The following is a 22,886-nucleotide window of genomic DNA, read 5'->3' as shown; positions in this document are numbered from 1 at the left end:
GGCCTTGAAAATAGATGGATATATGAAGTTATCGAAGATTTTGCCTTAAAACATGAAATAGGAATCTACGGGACCAAACAACCAAACCAAAACATATGAACTTGTTTAGTGTCCAAGTGATTAATCTTAATTTTAGCTTAAGTAGTCTGATTTAATTTTAATTTGGGAAATACATACCTACAATCGCCCAGTTTGTATATCGAATCAAGTACAACTGAACAATAATAACAAATTAACTTTCTAAATTGAGATTGTATTAAGTGTATCCAATGTACCGAAAAAAAAAATTTAAAAAGAAGTTTTCCCTTGAAGAAGTATCCGGCCGTCTTTAAAAAATGAGTTGATAATACTAAACATCCCAAATTTACTGGTTGTAGACTGGAGAGATTTTTGATCGTTACTGCGTGTTTTGTTGTTGTAAGCTGGGGTATGTTCATTCATATTAATAATCATTCAAATATTAATTTTTTAGTTTCACTTTCCGAAAGAAACTACACAAACAGGAGATATTTTTTTCCTTGGATCAACTATTTGATGGTCGCAACTCCACTAAAAATAAATTTTAATGCTCAAGTAAAAATGAATTTATTAAAGTGTCATTAATTTAAAATTTAATAATACTTTTTGGGGGTTGCGTTCCTTCAAAGAAAAAATATTTTGAGTAGTATCCGAATAAATATATTGGTCTAGTATCCAGATCTATTAGACACATACATTATATTATAGATAGATTTATTTTTCCTGAATATATTTTTATAGAATTTTATTTAATATATTTTTTTCAGAATTAAATTAGGTTTTATTAAAATTCCATTGATCAATGAAACGTTTTTTTATAACATCTTTATTAGATACGCTTAGTACAATCTTAATTTATAATTAGTTTATTACTACTTTTCCTATGTACTTGGATTAATTCACAAGCAAGACGAGTGCGAGAAAATACATCAATATATATTCCTTAATTATAAAATTATAATTATTTATTAATTATAATAACTTATAGCTATAGCTTACACTAAATGTATACACTTTATACAAGTTTGTATGGTTTTGTTCGCTTCAATCTCCCGACATCCTGCGTGCTGTCCAGCAGTTGTATTGCTTCCACGTTAGTATGATTTAGTAATCCTCTTTAGTAAATCTTGGATAACTTCGCAAATGCATTTGATTTTCAGGTCAACGTGCAGTTCTTCGTTGGTTACATAGCGATAGGCATTGGTAGTCAATCGAAGAACCTTGTTTTGACAGCGTTGTATGACTAGTTGATTTGAATTTTTAGTGCAACCCCATAGGTCCAAATTGGCTTTATAATTGTGTCATAGATCAACCTCTTTGATTTTAGATCAAGTTGAGAGTATCTTCCGACTAACCAGTATAGTTGTTTTATTTTGGTTCTAATGTGTTTTGTTTTTTGTCTAACGTAATGTTTCCAATTTAATCTACCGTCAAGATGGATTCCAAGGTATTTAGCTGATTCTGCTTGAGGAATCGGGCATCCATTGGGTGATATAATTAAGTTTTTATTATTTCGCCTCAATGCAAAATTAACGTGGCCAGATTTGGAGCTATTAAGTTGAATTTTCCAATTTTTCGTCCATTTGTAGATTTTGTTGACTGCACTTTTTCTATTGTCCTAGGCAGAGATACATCTTTTGCCATAATAATTGTGTCGTCAGCAAAGGTTCTAAGTAGTGTTTCTTTTGTTGTTGGAATGTCAGCAGTGTAGAGCAGATAATAAAACGTGACGTTCAAATAAAATGTCTTCACAGCAAAATGTTTCCCTTACAGGAGCCTATAGTGGAGATTTAAAGTGACCAATCAAATTCCTTGAATGGGCGATTATAACCTCCTCTAGATATTGGACGTAACGAAACTTTTCTCTAGGGACCTTTATAGAGTCTTCTTTCTAATGCTCTATGATCTAATGTAAGATTTAGTTAATAAAATAATTTTTAAAAACTATTCAATGGCCGAACCAAACCATAATTCCGTCTCTGTAGAACTTTTGATATTTCTGGACGAGAAATTTAATTAATTGCTTTCCGTAAGCCTCTTCTGAAGCCAGCTTTACGTTATTGTCAGAGTTTTGTAGAGACCGAAACATATGGGAGTCTGCGGATATATCAAAACTTCTTAACCAAAGGTCTGTATGGGCTTTTTTGTCATGATGAAAAATAAGGTTTTTTATTTTTATGTTTCAACTGTTGCCAGTACAGAGTTGAATGGTTTCCAAACCTCCCAAACACTAAGCCTCATCATCTTTAGCGTCAATGCGGGCTTCGTACCCTTTTGTGAGCATTGATCAGGGAAAAGTTCGTATTTAACATTGAAATTTTTGGAGTGAAAAGGATCAAAACAATTTTGGCTTTCATTTAAGGACGCCATCTATACCATAGACTGTACGTCAACATAAACACCATACAATTTTTGATGAAGCTGCTCAGCATTTTGTCCTTTTCGGGAGTAAAAGTGTTTAATAGGAGTAAAGAACTTGAAATTATCTTCTGGAATCTCAATTTTCAATCAGTTGAGGGATATCCAATTCATTAAGCACAATCAGCGAAATACCTTGACATCTCTCAGATCACGTGTTGACTTGAGATAAAAGAGATTGGTTTATCAGTCAATTATAGAGCCAATGCTTATCGCTACATAACCAATGAAGAACTGCATGATGACCTCGAAGTTGAATGGATCTACGAAGTTATCCAAGATTTTGCATTAAAACATGAGAGAAGGTTGTTAAATCACACAAAGTGGAAGCACTCGAGTTACTGGACTCTGCCCAGGAAATCACAAGATTGTAGCGAACTTGTATTGTTACTGTGATTAGTAAACTGCTACTCTTTCTTTTTCTTAACTAGTCTAATTTAATATTGATTTGCTTTTTCTTGTGTGTTGATGTAAGTACAACAGAACAATATTAATATATGTTAATTCACAAATTAGGATTGTACTAAGCATATCTAATGTTTAGATATTGTGATGATGATGCGTTTCTAGGCACCAGACGTCAAAACCCATATCACCCCATTTTAATATCACCAATTAATTGAAGTGCTCCGATAGAATCGATCCAAGGCTACCGTGCATTCGATATAAACTTCGTGTAATGTTTTGTGTTGGAGCAAGGTCTCTAAGTGAATTTGTAAATAAAAATCGAAAAGAAAAAAGCGAATATTCAAAACAATAACCAGCGAAGGTTGGACTTGGACCTTGACATATTTTTAGATGCTTTACAGTTTAAAGCGATTGTTTGAGTTGGTCTAGTACAGTTTCTAGTTACCGTAACGATAACGATGTACTGTTTTTCTGTACGTTTAATTTTTATAATTCACTATTGCTATGGCAAAGTGACCACAATTTGTCGTCGAGTCAAGTCGTCGTTGTGTTTGGGAAAATTTTGGTATACACAAATAAGAATTAAATCATTTTAATATCTACGCTGAGTTTTGACTTGATTTGACTGTAATTTGGTTTGATTAACCAAGAAATTGACCAATATTCCCCCTATTTATGCAAATTGACCTTTCAGAGTTGATGAGTTGAGTATCAAAGATGTCTCACAACAAGGGAATAGTCATCAATAGCAGTTCCAGATTTATAATAGAAATTATCAAATAATTATTGTGACTGGTGATGAAGATTTGATATTTGTGTGTTATGAGCTGCATAAGTCGACTTATGATGTCACTGCTGATGTTTTCCGATGAAATTGATTAGATTGACTGACATATTGTTGCAAAAATGACTACATAGAAGCAAGGTCACATCCTCTTGCATAACAATGTTCGGCTACATGTAGCAAGAGTTGTGAAAGATACGCAGCTTCAATGGGAAGTTTTGTTGCATCTAGTATACACAACAGCCATAGAACCTCCAGATCACCACTTGCTCAGATAGATGCTGCATGGCTTGGCTGGTAGAGGGTCTTCAAATACTAAATAAATGCGAACATGGATTGATTATTGGACCGCTACTAAATCAACATCGTTATTTCGACATGCAATTTTAGAAAATGATGCAAATTTCTCAATAGATGCCTTAATATAATTTAGGCTGCAGATATTTCAGAAGTGTTTTTCTCTTGAACTATTTTTTGTTTGTACTAGATTTAGAGAAACATTTTTTGGAAAAAATGTTTACTGTCCTGAAATACAGAAAAAGTAAAAAAGATAAAAAATGCGTTTTTGCAAATAGCCCTCATTTAACATCGTCATCAACATTCCTTTATTAGAGCTTTTCTTTAAATGAATAAAATAACTGGCATCATGTTGGTGAGGACGAACAATTTTTTCTGTAACATTTGTCTGTAATTTGGTCTTCAATGACCTTGTCATCTGTACATTGTTAATATCTGACGAACATATTAAAAATGTTATTAAAGTGTATTTAAAACCATTGCTTAGTTCTATTTTTTTCTAATTGCTTTGGTAAGTTGATCATCATTTCTCGCTCGTGCAGATTAACATTTCAGAGTTGAAACTGTTGATTATCAATGGAATCTCAAAACAAGGAACTAGCCATCAATGACATCTCGAGAGATGTCGTTCAATTGGTTAAAGAAATATGGCATTATAAAATAGGAAATAAAATTGGCATTGACAGTTTATTTTATCTTCAAACACCCTTTAATCAACACACACAACACACAAAATTTGTTTTTTTTATTCAACATAATTCCCTTCAAGGGTGATACACTGATTATAGCGCCCCTCAAACTTTTCGATACCATTTTTGTAGTACGATTTGTCGTTTGCTTCAAAATAGGCCTCAGTTTCGGCGATATCCTCTTTATTCGACGAATATTTTTTCCCAGCGAGCATTCTTTTGAGATCTGAGAACAGGAAATAGTCACTGGGGAGCAGATCTGGAGAATACGATGGATGAGGAAGCAATTTGAAGGCCAATTCATGGATTTTTGCCATTGTTTTTACTGACTCAAACGGTCCAATGTTATGTAATAGTCGTTGTTGATGGTCCTTCCTTTTCCAAGGTAGTCAATGAAAATTATTCCATGCGCATCCCAAAATACAGACGCCATAACCTTGCCATTAGGATGACTGTCGATTGGACTTCGGAGTGAAATGATGGAGCCATGCTTCCTCTATTGTTACATATCGATGCAAAAACTCGGATCTATTACGCTTGATCATTCTCAAACACTGCTCCGAATTGTTTTTGGTCAAAAGTGAGCTCGCGCGGCACCCACTTTGAACATAGCTTTCTCATACCCAAATATTCGTGAATGAATATCCGTGATATGATGTACACGTTCAGTTGATATCTTTAGAGTGTCTGATATTTCATTCAATTTCAATTTACGGTCATTCAAAATCATTTTGTAGATTTTTTTAATGTTTTCGTCGGTAACAACCTCTTTTGGGCGTCCACTGAGTTCACCGTCTTCGGTGCTCATTTCACCACGTCTAAACTTAGCATACCAATCCTTGATGGTTCATTTTCCCGGGGCAGTATTCGGAAACTCGGCATCAAGTCAAGTTTTTGCTTCAACTGTATTTTTCTCTTTCAAAAAGCAATATTTTATCAACGCTCAAAATTCCTTTTTATCAATTTTTTTAGCATTAACAGAAGTTGCTTCACTCAAAATGCTATAATTCACAAACTAATGATTCGATAGCTGTCAAATTTATACACGCATCTTTTGAGGGTTAGGGCTAATTAAAAAACATGTGTCAGACCGGGGACTTTTCAATTACCTGTTATATCTTGAACATGAAAAAATATTTCAAACATTTGCTGGAGTTTCTAATAAAAATTGTTTGACTATGTTTCATATTTTCCACCAAAATTTGTTTCAAAGAAAGCAATGAGATTCATCTTGAAAATACTGTCAATATTTACCATGTCTGTCAATATCACCAATTGGACAAAGAAATAACGCACCAACTTCATCGTTACTAGCTGCATCGTCATGGTTGAAGATCTTTTCTCAGATCAAGGTTGACAAGACGTACATTTGATTTAGAGATTGTGGTTAATATGAAAATGATGATGTCGGTTAATATGTTAATTACAACAAGAATTGTTCTAAAAGACTGAACATGTTTTAAAAGAAGCATCAAATACAATATATCTAATATTCACTCAATTGTTATTGAATATTCTACAAAAAAGTGACATCTACCGTTGAAGTAATATGCCTAATCAGCCATGTTGCAGTAGCTTTTGTTTCTCTAAGATGGTGAGTGTGGAAGAGAAGTAATACAATCAGGACTAAAACCCCCTGTTTAAAAAGCTTGAAGCGAAAGAAGATGCGATAATCAGAGCACAGTTGAGGAACAAATTCAGAAATGCATATTGCAATGGTTTCAATATGTTTGTCAAATGAAACGCGAAGGAATTCCTCACAGATTTCTATGGCGAATTCTAGAGACATTCTTCCCAAGTGCCCGCTTTGAATTGATGATGATGAATATTCTAATCTATCAAATAAAAAATCGTATTTTAACCATCAACTATTTGCATATGGTCTGATTTGCTATGTCGGGATTTCTGCCTATATATCAAAATTCCTTGTCAGTATCAAAGAAATTGCTAGGTATAAAATACCCGTTTGATATGTTTGTAGTCTGCGTAAGGAGTATCAAGGGATAATAAATGAATTTTATGGAATAACAAGTACAAATAAACAAAAGCTAGAATAGTTACCTATTTTCCTCCTGTTTGTCTTCGACCTTCAATTCCTTGTCCTCCTTCTCTTCTTTGACGGTGACGCTATCGCCATCGGCAAACTCCTTGGTACCTACGCCATTCTCCGAAGGATCCTCCTTCTTGACGGTTTCCTCTTTCGACTCAGCATCGTCGAAACCATCCGCCTGTCGCTGCTCCGCGTGGCCCGGTGAAGAAGGCTGATTCGCGTTGCAGCCCTCCCTCACATTCTCCATGATCTGCATCTTGTTCAAACTGAAAGCCGGAGATCAGATTAGCATGTGGAGAAGCGGTTTATATTATTTTTAAGTGTAATTGTAGAAATTAGGTAAGAATTTATCTGTGTTTATACAATTTTATCGTTATCACTGGCGTTTATAATGGGATACGAGATCTAGCGACTGACCTAGTTAAAATATCAGCTTGTTTGGTGCTCATCTCTCGGCGTGTCTATTTTTTTGTTTGTCGAAATCCGAGTTAATAAATTTGTCGTTTGGAATGGAGAAACTAAGTTTCTTTGTTTGTCCAAGCTGTTGACATTTTTGTTTTAGTTTTAAGTTGATATATTTTTGTTTGTGGTACTTTCGTGATTGTTTTAAATTATATCTCATTATAAATAACCTGTTCAATGTGCTAATTTCACAGTGTCTTATAAAAGATGAATTAGGTAATATATCTCATTGTTCCTCCCATCAGTTTATTCTCTGCAAAATGGTTGTCTATTTCAGTATATTGTATTCAGTTAAGGAGTAAATAACAATATACTTTTTATTGTATTAAATAATTTAATACATACATTATACATTAAATTACATCATTACTTAGTTTTGATGAAAACTTTGAATCTTAGAATTATTCTAAGAAATGCAAGTTTTTCATTATAAAATGTTGAGAAATATTGTGGATGAAAATGCAAATATACTCACCAGGTGAAAGACTTTATGTTGTTATACCGAAGAATAGCAAGTTTTGGATAACACCGGGCTAGGATATAGACTCAAGAGAATCAAACTATTTCATCTTTTGAGGTATAGTAAAGTGTATTATAGCAGAAAAAGAATAGCAAAATGTTAAAGGAAACGTTTTTACTGTACAGACTAAATACGGACCGGAAATGATTAGTAACAACGTATTGACAAATATATTTTAAAAATCTGCTAAAAAATATCGTTAAAATCATATACCATTAAATCTCAGATATTATCTACCATTAAATCTGACATGATATCTTTACTTTTTTTTATAAAATTTTATAAAAATTGTTTTGATACTGACCTATATTATAGTGCATTACGGGTTTTAACGAGTATGGAGCTGGTATTTAAGAAAATTAAAATTTATGATTAATTCTGTTCCATAATAATTGTAAAACCTTCTTTTCAGAGTCTTGAAACTGACGTCTTCAATGCATTCAACATGGAAATAATAGAAAATATTCAAAAATAACTAATTTGAAGTTCAGATCGATCGATTGGTTTTCGAAATTACCATTCAACAATCCACCAAGTGCACAGAGTAACTGCGACTATTGAAAGAGCGTTTGAGGAAAAAAATACTGCCCTGCAATATTCCTGGATGTCTCACAGGCTTTTGATCGGGTTTGGCATTTGGGCTTAATCTGTAAGATGAGCAAATTGTTGCCGCGTAACTATTGTCAATTGCTGGAGTCATATTTATTCGGAAGAAAATTTAGAGTATCGCACGAAATGGCGTTCTCGTCATTTAAAACTATTTCGGCTGGAGTTCCAACAACAAAAGAAGCACTACTTGGAACCTTTGCTGACGACACAATTATTATGGCTAAAGATATATCTCTGCCTAGGGCAATAGAAAAAGTGTAAGTGGCAGTCAACAAAATCTACAAATGGACGAAAATTAATTTTGCATTGAGGCGAAATAATAAAAACTTAATTATATCACTCAATGGATGCCAGATTTCTCAAGCAGAATTAGCTAAATACCTTGGAATCCATCTTGACGGTAACATCAGGTTAGACAAAAAGCAAAACACATTAGAACCAAAATAAAACAACTATACTGGTTAGTTGGAAGATACTCTCAACTTGATCTAAAATCAAAGAGGTTGATCTGTAATACAATTATAAAGACAATTTGGACCTATGGGGTGCAAATATGGGGTTGCACTAAAAATTCAAATTAACTAGTTATACAACGCTGTCAAAACAAGGTTCTTCGATTGATTACCAATGTCTATCGCTATGTAACCAACGAAGAACTGCACGATGACCTGGAAATCAAATGGATTTGAGAAGTTATCCAAGATTTCGCCTTGAAACACGAAAGAAGATTACTAAATCATACTAACGTGGAAGCAATACAACTGCTGGACAGCGCGCAGGATGTCAGGATATTGAAGCAAACAAAACCATACGAACTTATATAAAGTGTATACATTTAGTGTAAACTATAACTATAGGTTAATAATTAATAAATAATTATAATTTTATAATTGAGGAATATATATTGATGTATTTTCTCGCACTCGTCTTGCTGGTTAATTAATCCAAGGACATAAGAAAAGTAGTAATAAATTAATTGTAAATTAAGATTGTACTAAGCGTATCTAATAAAGATGTAAAAAAAATACAATAATTAGATCATTGATAGTCCTGATCACTGCGGTCAGTATATAGAATTAATATCAGTAAAAATCAAATTCAGTTTAATGATGATGAATTATGAATAGATTATCTGTATTAAATATTAGCGCTAATGGATTTGTGACACTTTCATTGACACAACGAATACAGAACGATGAATTCTTTGGTAATTCTCGGACAACAAATAACGAATTGGAACTCTTAACTGAATTAAGAATACCGTATATGTATTAAGCATTTCCGTTACTGAATTTGTAACACTTTCACTGTTATATCATTGATACACTGATGAATTCTATAATATATAAGATAATATATAGAATAACCAAAAACTTCTTCAATTAAAGTACATATTTGTGCAGCAAAGTTTATACAGCAATTAGATCATTCATACTTTTAGAGATGAATCCTGATCACTTTGGTCAGTATATAGCTTTTACATCAGCAAAATTTAACCAGTGATGTTGAATAATGAATACCCTATTTGTATTAACTATTGCCACTGATTAATTTATGGCATTTTCACTGACACAACGAATGGAGCATGCTGGATTCTTTCGTAATCCTCCGACAACAAATAACGAATTGGAAAATATCCTGCAACTGTTCACTTACCATTGAGGTTCGAACCCAAATTGTAAGAAAAGTGAAAAACTTCGATATGAAAATAACAGCTTGGATATCTGTGATATTTATACAACAGTTAGATCATTGATACTTTTAGAGATGAATCCTGATCACTGTGATCGGTATATAGATTTGATATCAGCAAAACTTAACTGGTGACGTTAAATTTGAGTAGCGTATCTGTACTAAGCATTACCCTTGGTGATTTCGTTAACGTGTTCACTGACACAACGAACATAAAACCATCGATTCTTTTGCAATCTTCTGAGAACAAATAACGAATTGGTACACATTTTATAACTGTTAACTGATTATTGAAGTTCAAATCAAACACTGAAAGAAAAACAGTCATCTTAAGTTCACAATGCAAAGTACAGATTGGATATTTGTGATATTTATACAGCAATTAGATCATTGATACTTTTAGAGATGAATTCTAAATACTGTGTTCAGTATATAGTTTTTACATCAGCAAAATTTAACTAGTGATGTTGAATAATGAATACCCTATCTGTATTAAGTTTTACCACTGATTTATTTGTTGCACTTTCACTGACACAATGAATACAACTTGCTGGATTTTTTCGTAATCCTCAGACAACAAATAACGAATTGGAAAATATCCTGTAACAGTTAACTTACAATTCGAATCGACCTAATATTGAAAGAAAATCGAAAAACTTCGATATTGAAATTACAGCTTGGATATTTGTGATATTTATACAGAAGTTAGATCATTGATACTTTTAGAGATGAATTCTAAATACTGTGTTCAGTATATAGTTTTTACATCAGCAAAATTTAACTAGTGATGTTGAATAATGAATACCCTATCTGTATTAAGTTTTACCACTGATTTATTTGTTGCACTTTCACTGACACAATGAATACAACTTGCTGGATTTTTTCGTAATCCTCAGACAACAAATAACGAATTGGAAAATATCCTGTAACAGTTAACTTACCATTCGAATCGACCTAATATTGAAAGAAAAGCGAAAAACTTCGATATTGAAGTTACAGCCTGGATATTTGTGATATTTATACAAAAGTTCGATCATTGATACTTTTAGCGACGAATCCTGATCAGTGTGGTTTGTATATAGATTTGATATCGGTAAAATTTAATTAGTGATGTTGAATAACGAATACCGTATCTGTTTTAAGCGTTACCGTTGATGGATTTGTGACACTTTCAGTGACACAATAGGACGAAGTCATACAGCGAATACAGAACGATAGATTCTTTCGTAATCCTCGGACAACAAATAACAAATTGGAACATATCCTGTAACTGTTAACTGAAGATTAAGGTTCCTAACACTAAAATAAAAAAAGTCATCGTTAACTTCGCCCTTGAAGGTACAGGTTGGATACTTGTGATATTTATGCATATCATACTTTTAGAGAGGAATCCTGATCACTGTAGTCAGTATATATACTTAATATCAACAAACTTTAACTAATGATGTTAAATAACGAATACCGTATCAGACCTGGTGACATATTCACAGACACGACGAACCTAGAACGGTGGATTCTTTCGCAACGTCCCCCGACAACAAACAACGAATTGGAACACATTCTGTAACTGTTAACCTCACGGGCTATATCGGTGAGATAAAGGTGAATGCCAAGACACTCGTTCTAATATTAACGTCGCGCAGGCTGGAAAGATGGGGCGGCAAACGACACAATCAACGTGAAAAAATCGGGATTTTCTCCCCAGAACTATTCCCGACTTACATTTGAAGGCCGTCGTTGTATTCCCTTGGTCTTTGGCGATTTTAAATTCGGTCATGCGCACGGTAGGTGGGTCCGGTAGGCGCTGGAAGAAGAACGAGCCGCGTTGTCGAACACGTGCTGACTAGCATGCAGCACTAACTGCTGTTTATTGTTGTTCGGGTGTGTGCGAGAGAGAGAGACCGCGTCGAAAACAAAATATCGGCGAAAAAAAGCGCGAGTGCGCGACTACCACACACACACACACCACTGTATCGCTCAGGCCACGGCGCGTTCGCGTTTACACTAAATACAACTACGGGCGACGTGGGAGAGCTCCGCTCGCGGAACGAAGCCCCGTGCACATTGTGCATGCCTCGTAAACGGTTTGCGGCGTTGCCAAATGACCTTCGTGCGGTCGCTCGATGACGAAAGTAGAAGTTTCACTTTCTAGTTCCATCCGCATCGGTGCAATTGCGACGGCACCGAGGACTTCTTCGGATAAACTATTTCCGAATTTTCCCGATTTAGGTCTCTGTAATCAGAACCTAAATTGTTCATAATACAAGTATACACAATATTGTTGTAACAGTCTCAGTACTCATTCCTGACGTATTCTTATAAAATGCAGATGATACTGATATTGATATATATAAATTTAACATATGCTACCAAACAGTGCTAGATAATTAGTTACACTTTACATAATCTGCCATTATGTGACCTTTGAAAATTGCCCTATCCTAGTCATTTTCTTTATGTTTTCACATCTGGAATATATTAGGAATGATCGATATTAGAAAAACATCGATGTTGACATATAATCAAAAGTATAAAAACAAACATATAAAAACACCAATATTTTCGGTTACAAATAAAACTGTCTATTATATTTATGAAGTGTATTTATTGTTATTTAAATAAACATTCCCAATATTTTATGGGCACACTCTGTAAAAAAAACTTTGATCGGTCTTTTCCCTTTAGTCTATTAGTTCTATCTTTTATCTATTAGTTCCATTCCTGCAGTAGTTCAGGCCAACTTTGGGAAAAAGTCTTTCTGAAGCAAATTTCAAATACTTAAGAGCTATTTTCTTTAAATTAGGGCAAATGAATTCTTGAACTTTCCATAAAAATAATGGGTTTTCTTAATCACGCTGACCAGATAAAATGTTATTCTTTTTGGTTAATAAATTTAATCTTTTTGGTTAATAAATTAAATAATAAATAAATAGTTAAGATTAATATCGATTATTTTTCGTTTCGTCCGCATCGGTGGAGTCGCCACGTCACCGAGGACTTCTTTGGATTTAGTCCTCCATAATCGGAACTTAGTGTTCAAGATATTCTTAACATAAGTATACAGGGTTTTGGACCTGAGGAATCGAAAGGTAAATTGGGGGACTGAATCCAAATCAACAGACCGTTTTTTTAAATTGGTTCTAGTTTTCCAAATATTCAATAAAGTCAGTATTTTACAATTTTTGATTACTAGCGGCCATTTATTGAATTAAAAAGTATAAATCAGAAATGAATAGAGGTTGCTTGGCATCTGTTTCACACATTAAGGTCCAAAAGTAATCGCTCACTATACCTTCGTCCCAAAATACTTGGTATCACCTATCGATTTTCGCTACTTTGAGAAACATTCGAGTCTCAATCTTGTGGCAATTTTGTAACAAATTGTCGATTACGTGCTTGTAATCCGGTGATTTGTGAGTACAAAAAAAATTGTGAACAACACTTTGAAACAATGTCCATGCAGCTTTTGGCATTTAGTACAACTTTGCGCCAAACATTAGTTTTCGAATATCAGGTTCGACAAATATTTCTCAATAAATTAAATATTTTTCTTTTGTAAAGAAATCGCTTTCATTGCTAGCCGGTAGAATTGGCTTCAACACTGTACGTTAGAATATATATATATATATATATATATATATATATATATATATATATATATATATATATATATATATTGTGCTATTTTTTATTTCATTTATACCGACGACACTCGTCCTCAGTAATATCCTCTTCACAGAAAATAAAAAATATACATTTTCACCAAGTGACCCCTTGCACAGCTTTGTTCTGCACGCGTTATAAAACAATAACGGTACTCATGGCTTGTCAGTGTGACCAAAACCAAAGTACTGCAAATGCGCATCTTTGAGGGAATTTACTATAATTTTTTCACGTTTACTGATCATATAACATCCACAAACGTAAAAAAACACTTTGAATCGCCTTTGCAACGTTGTCTTTAAGTTTGTACATGTTCCGAAGTACAATGACAGCACAAAAACAAGATCCAAATGATGTTTAACGCAACGTCGTCAGCCGTTATAGCCGCAGTGCTGCCATCATGCGTGAACTTGTAAACTAGAAGCTATCTTGACACACGGATTGAAAATCTGAGTTCAGGGCATCAATTAATGTTAAGTGTCTTTCTCATCTGGTCTTGTCCAAAAGTTTACTCGAATTTGTAAACTTAATTTTATTTAAACTCAACTTAATATATTACAATATTTCAATTTCATTTGGTTACATTTGACATTTTTATTGTTTATATGCCCGTATTTCGTTGATAAGTAAATTTAACTAACGCTATTGTTTCTCTTTGAGAAACCATTTATTAGAATGGAATTATAATTATCAAGATTTTAAGACAATTAACGGATTAACGATGTCCTGATCCTTCCCTCGTAAAATTAGGTTCGTCATCTACTGCACTTATTATTTGAGGTATGCGATCTAATAGCATAAAACATAGCTACTACCATAAAGTAAATCTAAGCATGTACACTATTGTCGCAACAGCCTTAGTATTTCCAACCCATTCCATAAGTATTCTTATTAAATGCACATGCTTATACATAATATTTTTTAATAACCATTGGGAACAATGACACTAATATTGACATATATAAATTTAATAGATCCTACCAAACAGTGCTAGATAACTAGTTACATTTTACATTCTCTTCCACTATATGACCTTTGAGAGTTATCCTATCTTAGTAATTTTGTTTATGTTTTTATATCTTGAATATATTATAATTTTTATTTATATTTTAATTTCAATTAATTTTTGGAATGATGGATACTGTGATTTGTTGCATTAGCAAATGATATGAAAAAATGGCGTAGATTATCGAAATGCGTATGCAGAACTAACCAATTATATAGCATATAAAATAGTAATATTTTAGTCATAATTAATATAACTTATTTCATTTTCTGCGTGTTTAACTCGTTATTATATTCGGATTACTTATTGGTCCATTTAGACAGTCTTTAAGACGGCTTGTTATGTTCAACTAACTCACTGTTATTATACATAAATAGTGAACCATTTTTACACCTATCTAAAAAGTAAAGCAAATATAAGAAATAACATTCTTGAATGATGAATGTAGAAAAATCGATTAATGTCTAGATAGTTTACATTATTTAATTTATAGTTCTTTTGTTCTATAGGATGAATTTAATTTCTACAATCCTGGGTTTTTAAAATATATCCGCAGGTTTAACCATATATATTTTTAGACCAGTGTGAGCAACAATCCCAGTTAGGATGATCTAGATAACTTGCAAAGGTAGCATAAAAAAGAAGTTTTTTAGGTGAATAATCGAATGATTTTCGGTTAAAAGCTGTAGAATTTCTTAGTAAATATATGTCATCGATCGAATATATCTCATAATGGCAAGGGATAATGTCTGGATAATATTTTTTTTGATTATTTAATTAATACGTTGTTACTAGTCGTTTCCGTCTAGCATACAATTTGTCTTTATGATAACTTAAATCTAGGTATATAACTAGGAGGACCCATAGGTCCTATCTCAGTCTCTGGTGAAATAATGTTTATACATGTCACTGCTAAATTTTTTAATATATGTACCTCACTACACAACACTACATAAGATCAGATGGTTTGATTCTTTTGAGTCTGTGTCCTCTTCTGGTGGTATCCAAAAGTTGCAATATTTCAATATTCGTATGAGAATGGAGTCTTTCCTCATGCCCCCTTGCAATTCTCTTGATTTCTTGACTGACTGTGGGTATCTGAAGGCCTCGATGTATGTAATCAGTCCTATAGTATTTGGGTGCACCCACAATACCTCTCAGGACTTTGTTTTGAAAAAATTGTATTTTATTTATGCTACTCTTTGCAGAACATCCCCATAACTGAACTCCGTATGTCCATATAGGTTTCAGTATTTGCTTATATAATATCAATTTATTATGTAGTGATAATTGTGATTTTCTTCTAATTAGCCAGTACATTTTCCTATATTCAATTCCAGTTCTTTTCTTTTCTTCCTTATATGTTCCTTCCAGCGAAGTTTTGCATCGAGATTCATTCCGAGATATTTAGCTTTGTTGCTATATGGAATGATAGTATTATTTAATGATATTGGTGCTTGTACGGTCTGTTTATAGGTGAACTGCATATGTACAGATTTACTTTCATTAATTCTTATTTTCCAAGCTTGTGACCAATTATTGACATTGTCACTTGCCTGTTGTAATTTTCGTGAGGCTTCTTCATTATTGTCTCCGACAGCTATAATCTCAGTATCATCAGAAAATGTAGCCATCGTAATATTTTCCATTTGTGGTATATCACAAGTGTAGAGTAGATTAAGCATTGGTCCCGGTACACTTCCTTGTGGTACACCTGCTTTAGCTTCTTTTATTGTAGAGTAAGTTTCTCCTTGTTTGACTGTTTCTCCTTGTTCTGGTTGTAATGTATGATTTTAATAGTTTGGTGTGTTGTTTTGGTGTCTGGATAATATGATGGATGAAATATTACTCATTTAAATGTGTTGATGTTAGTTTTCACGGATGTTACATATGTACCTAATTACTATTGAATACAATTACGTATAATGTGTTAGATAGTTGCACGTATTTTGATCACCGATATTTATTGGTGGTAACAGTGGTAACAAACCAATGGAGATGCTGCTCCGTGATATCCTAACGGTCAGCCTTGGTTTCAATGATTTAAAATTGGTTATTTTGGCGGTTATAGGAACGAAAAAAATAAAAATAAATAAAATCGTAAATATCGGCTAAAATTGTCAAATAATTTTCAGACAGCTTGATTCAGATGAATCACTTTCCAAATATTTACATTCGAGGGGAAAGGTATAAGAGCTACTTGAGCTAATTGAATATGAAGAGTTCCCTGAGGCGTGCTGTGACTGCTGATGAAAAGCGCAAAAGGTGATGGATTAGTCCAGGAACATCAATCCATATTCACATAGTTGAAGATTCGTTACCATAAAGTCTTAATTGTGATATCAGCAGGTGCAGTTTAGTGGAGCTGCTGAAATGTAATGAAACCGTTTCTGCCGACGTCAATCGTACGACGTATTGTTCCAAAAATACAATTAATGGCAAGTAACAGGCACAAAGTCATTCTCTTTTATGATAACGCTCGGTAACACGTTGCAAGAGTTGTGAAGGGTATACGGTTGTAGCTCAAATGGAAAGTTATACCGCGCCCAACGTATTCACCAGACATAGTGTTTTCTGATTACCACTTCTTCAGATCAATGCACCATGCTAAAATGGATCGAAATCCGATCGATTAAATAATGTAATTAAAAAATTACTTGATGCTCTATATAGTCTATTATTTTATTTATTGAAAATCCTTCAAAACTATTTCAGAACTATAGTATAATCCCATAAGTTTTTATTACAACTATCTAAAACGTCAAATAAATGTAACAAACAATGATAATACATACCATTACATTATAGAATAAAAAACGAAAAGAAAATTACTCTCAATTTGACTAAACTTATGCGTATTGAATAATTTTGATAAAATGATTCCAGCTCATGTCAAAGAAACAAATTAATTCATTATTGCAATTTTTTTTAATAGAAAACCCCAACATTACAGTAATTATTACACTATTATAATATAACTTTTAATAAAATAACTATTAAAAATATTTTTTACAATTAATTAGTTAATTGAAATATAATTAGAACTTAATTCAATATTTTTATTAAAATATCTCGCCTAACAAAAGTATGTTAGAATTTCTGGTATCCTCGTATAAAACTGTATAGGTGGCAACGTCGCTTCAACGCGTCGCGATGGGAAATAGGTCGGCTAGCCAGAGGTCACGGACCTGAAGGCGAACGAACTGCAAACGGGGAAAGGGGGGACTCTCGTTGCCATAATGAAAACGAAATGAAAAAGCATAAATACATGGAATGGCAGGAGGGGACCGATGGAACTGCAGGACGTTTGTCGAAGGTGGATGGCGGAAGGGTCGGTCGCTTTCTCGGGGGTGGGACGGCTTGCACGACGGTCGAAGTTTACTGCTTTATTACGCTGCGGAAAATGTCTTTATTTTCGTTAAAAGTAGGTCGATCGTTTAGTGATAACCTACCGGTTGTTTATTTTCCTTCACGTGTTTCTGATGGCCTGTTAAAAATAATGAAGTTTGTTCATCTTTCTTTATATAAGAAACGACAGTAATTCCTTGAAGTATTTTGAATACTGTTTGCTGTTAAAACACCTAAGTATTATCTAAATGTACTTATTTCCTATTGTTACTTGAGCAGGTAATGAGAGAACCATTAACACTTTTTTACTAACTGTACTAAATTGACACTATTTTAATAGTTCCATTAATTTTGGATCTCACTCCAGGTCTCCGTAAAATACATTATTTTTATAATTTGCTTTTTTTATTCTTATATTGTCAATAAATTGCCCAGTGGTTACTAAAAATGTTTCTTCTATTATTCGTACACAAACTAGAAGTAACACATTAATGGTCTGTCGTGTAAACGTATACCCATATTGTAGAATGGGATGCTATTTATTTCTGGTCATTTTATATTAATTTAGGAAGAAATAAAAGAAATATTGATTATCTAAATTGAATTTCCTGTTTTTAAAAATTAATTCCATGAAAATCAATGCAGTTTTTAATGTATTCATAGTATTTCGTAGAATAATATCAGGCTTATAAATTAATGTTAAAGAATTTACAACAGATGGTCTGGAAATAACCTCATGTTGAATCCTCACTCACAGGCTTCACTTGTCAGTACTATATTATTATTTTTCCAATGCCTTGAATATATTTTAATTTGCAGCGAGTAAATCGCGTTTGTGGGAAGTTTAACTTTTTACGTCAATTTGAAGAAAAAGACTGTTGAAGGCAACCATGTTCGGTCGATCGTTTAGTGATAACCTACTAGTTGTTTCTGTGTATTTTACTTTACGTGTTTCTAATGGCCTGTTAAAAATAATGAAGTTTGTTGATCTTTCTTTATATAAGAAACGACAGTACTTCCTTGAAGTATTTTGAATACTGATGTTTGCTGTTAAAACATCTAAGTATTATCTAAATGTACTTATTTTCTGTTGTTACTTGAGCAGGTAATGAAAGAACCATTAACAGTTTTTTACTAACTGTACTAAGTTGACACTATTCTAATAGTTCCACCAATTTTGGTTCTTGCTCCAAGTCTCGGTAGAATACATTGTTTTTACAATTTGCTATTTTCTTCACCTTCTTATATTGATAACAATCTGCCCAGTAGTCACTAAGAATATTTCTTCTATTACTCGTAGATCACTTCAATGAATACTCCGCCGTGTAGACGTATATCTAAATCGTAAAAGGTAGCTATTTTTATATTTCTAGTTATTTATATTCATTTAATAATGAATTAAAGAAATGTTGATGATCTAAATTGAATTTCCTATAAATAATTTCCTTGAAAATCAATGCAGTTTTCAATGTATTCCTACATATAAACTATACATTAATTTTAAAGGATTTACAACAGATTGTGTTACTGTATTTTAACCGCATTTCATGTTGAAGCCTCACTGACAGGCTTCACTTTTTAGTATGTGTCATTTCATTGAAGTCTGAATAAAAAATGTATTAATGCTTTGAATATGTTTGAATTTGTAGCGAGTAAATCGCATTTGCGGGATGTTATACTTTTTACGCCAATTTGAAGAAGAAAGGATTCTGAAGGCAACCAACATGGTAATATTGATTTCTACGTTTTAAAAGTGGCGATTTTAATAATGAAAACAAAGAGCGTTCTGGTCGGCCAAAAAAAAAAAAACAAGATTTTGAAGGCATTACTCGTTGATGATCGATGTAAAACCCAAGAAGAATATGCAGAATGGTTGGAAGCACAACAAACCATTTGCAATCGCTCGGATATTTTGTGCCGTATGAATCGAAGCCAAGATACATTAAAAGGCGTTTGGAAAATACTGCTTCAGCGGCAAAATCAAAAAGGTTTGTTGCATCGTATTTTTACTGGTGATGAAATGTGGATTCATTACGATAATCCAAAGCAAAAAAAGCACGAGGACTACCTGGTCATGCATCAATATCAATGGCAAAACCGAATATCCACGGTTCCAAGCTAATGCTCTGTATTTGGTGGGATCAGCTTGGTGTGGTATACTATAAGCTGTTTAAATCTAATGAAACCATCAATGGGGATATAATTCGATTACAACTGTTACATCTGAGACGAGCATTGCGTGAAAAACAGCCGGAATAGGAGCAAAGATACAACAATGTTATTCTTCAGCATGACAACGCACTTCATCTGTTGAAAAATTAGTGAAAATATATGAAAACGTGGGAATGAGGATACACACCAGCCAATCTCCAGAACTTGTTTCTTCTGATTACTACCTATTTCGATATACGTATTGTGACATGTCTGAACAACGCTCCACTTCTTATGAAGTTACTAAAAATGAGTCGATGAATGGATAGCCTCAAAAAATGCATCGCTCTTTTAACATGGAATTCGAAAATTTCCTGAAAGATGGGAAGAAGAAGCGGCTATCGATGGACAATACGTTGAATAAAATATATTTGAAATGTAGACCATTTGTCTATGACTCTGGTGCTTGTTAAAGCTCTGAGCTGGTCTTTCCTACGTTAGTTTCGGAAACGGTTCACGGACGGGTCTGCGAGCGCCTGTGCAGTACCGTCGCGACGTTATTGCGTTTTTTATTCGCTAGTTCCCTATCGTGTTCTCTCCCTGATCTCTAGCTGGCCGCTTCCTTGCGCGCCAGCATTCGTCTCCTCTTGGCTGCCATCCTGGGTATCCCTTTCCCCATAGTCAATTACCGTATCGGACCAAGCGTTGATCCTTGTGACGGTTTTCTTGTTGACTATCCCCTCTGCGTTCCTTATCTGGTAGTTCCCGTCGGCTGTCCGATGCTTGTTTCGGGCCTCTACCCTTTTCCCAATTAATAAAATACATTGTACCGATTGTTCACAATAAAGTTTCAAATTAAAAAGAAAACTTTAAAACTAATTTATAGGCCTAATATGTAACTATAAAACACGCTTTTGGATGCGTTCAAATCTCTTCTTCAGCTGTAGAAAATTGGCGACCATATCAGAACTATACAGCGGATGACAATTTGATATTTTTGGTTGTGAAAAATTCCATTGTTTGAGCCAAAGTGTGAGTGCATTGTCGAGATAGAGAATGATTAGTTCCTTCTTCGAATATTTCCGAATTTCTCTCTAGAGTTCCGGCAAATAAATGATCGATTATCATTCAGAATTAACCATTCTATGTCCTTCTAACGTCATTGTCGTACAGCGCAATTTTTGTTGAGTTTGGTATATATGCAGGATTCGTCACTTTTGAGGCATTTTAAGAGTCGTTTTTTACTTTTTTTTGCACCAATTGACACTAAGAGACATTTTCTGAGCCTTTGTCAGATTATGCGAAATCAAAAACGAACAAATATATTTTGTGGCTAAGTTATCATTCAATATCACATTGATTCTCACCAAATCGTTATACCAGTTTTTTTCAGTGCCGTAAGATAGCGTTTTATCATCGTACAAGAATTAATTTATTGATATACTGTTGTCTTCATAATATAGATCAAGTTATGAAAAACAATCGTACGAAAATGTATGTGTTAATTTACTTATTTTTTCCTAAGATGCATTTTTAAAGTCGCCTGAAGAAGGTTTTTTTCTAGAATGCCAAGTTTCCAATTAAAGTGTCAAACTGACAACACTTAGCTCTACTAAGGCAGTAAATATATATATATATATATATATATATATATATATATATATATATATATAATAAGAACCCTAAATTTAAATAATAAGTACTAAAGATTAATCTACTGCTGCTCTTAGTAATTCTTTCGTATTAACATTTAATATATGAAAGTATTAGATCTTTCAAACAAAAGTATCTTCAAATACATAACATCATTTAGTTTCATCAAATTGGTTTTATAGATGTGTTATTTGCAATGGGACATCTTTAGACACCCACTGCTCTTGTGTGATGTTACTTTGAATAGTTCATTTTATACTTCATGATATATTGTTGGCAGTAATATTGATACTTGTAGTTATTGGTTTTAGTTTACTACACTATTGAATGATTCGGTTAGCACCCAATGAAGAAGTATCAGCTCGTTTATTCTTATAGCCAATCAACCTTCTTTTAATTTTTTATTCTAACCCTTCTCTAATTCCTTTTCCTTTTCCTTCTAATTGTTTTGGTCCTAATTAGGTTCTTAATATTTTTTTGTGCATTGTATATTATTTTTAATCTTATAGGGGTTTGGATATATCTTTTCAACAATATTTTGTATGCGTAAAATGGCTTTTTTATTTGTTCTCCTTTGTCTCCATTTCCTGGTACCACTTGATCACTATGTTTATTTCCAACTCTGATTGTTTCTGTTTTGCCTATGTCTATCTGTTCATTCTGATTTCCAGTTTTTGCGCTATTCCTCTATCATTTTTTCTACTATATAACCTTTTTTTAGTTATTGTGACTAGGTTAACTTCAAAAGCTCAATTTTGCTCATTTTGTCCACTACCTGATGTTACTATTGTATGTGTATTTAGTTTTTTTTAAGAGCTTGAGCATTGTTTTCTATTATTTCCTGTTCTATTTCTTTCGTAATTCTGGTATCATTATTTGTAAAGCTTTTTCTTGCATTATTGCATTTGTTTTAGTTTGAGTTTAGTTGTTGCTTTGGATTGAGTTAAACATTTATATAATATCAACGAATTTCATTTCAACATTTGTTTTATAGTTGCCTTGCCTGTCTTTTATATTATATTGCTTAACCTACATATTAAAGTACTTAGTGATTATCCTTTACGAATATTAGTATGGTAGTCTTCTGTCTATTATCATTGTTATTTCTTTGGATTTTC

General features: G+C 33.2%; 1 protein-coding gene across 6 annotated transcripts in view; it reads right to left on the bottom strand.

Moving 5' to 3' along the window:
• The window catches only part of LOC143198416 (uncharacterized), a 58,458-nt gene that overhangs the window by 14,190 nt on the left and 21,382 nt on the right, over positions 1 to 22,886 (bottom strand). For 3 of the 6 annotated variants that reach the window (XM_076407601.1, XM_076407602.1, XM_076407603.1), the window contains exon 4: positions 6,676 to 6,930. In XM_076407601.1, the coding sequence (XP_076263716.1) occupies positions 6,676 to 6,930 (255 nt within the window). Of the gene's footprint in view, positions 1 to 6,675; positions 6,931 to 7,081; positions 7,129 to 7,601; positions 7,714 to 11,669; positions 11,966 to 22,886 lie in introns of those variants that run through there. The other 3 variants (XM_076407605.1, XM_076407606.1, XM_076407604.1) reach the window with 3 other exon arrangements.

This window comes from Rhynchophorus ferrugineus, unplaced genomic scaffold (assembly GCF_030347505.1).
Source record: "Rhynchophorus ferrugineus isolate W39M unplaced genomic scaffold, kcgeb_rfMv2 rfM6, whole genome shotgun sequence".
Taxonomy (NCBI): domain Eukaryota; kingdom Metazoa; phylum Arthropoda; class Insecta; order Coleoptera; family Curculionidae; genus Rhynchophorus; species Rhynchophorus ferrugineus.
Note: the sequence above shows the minus strand (reverse complement) of the source record. Positions and strands in the feature narration are given on the sequence as shown.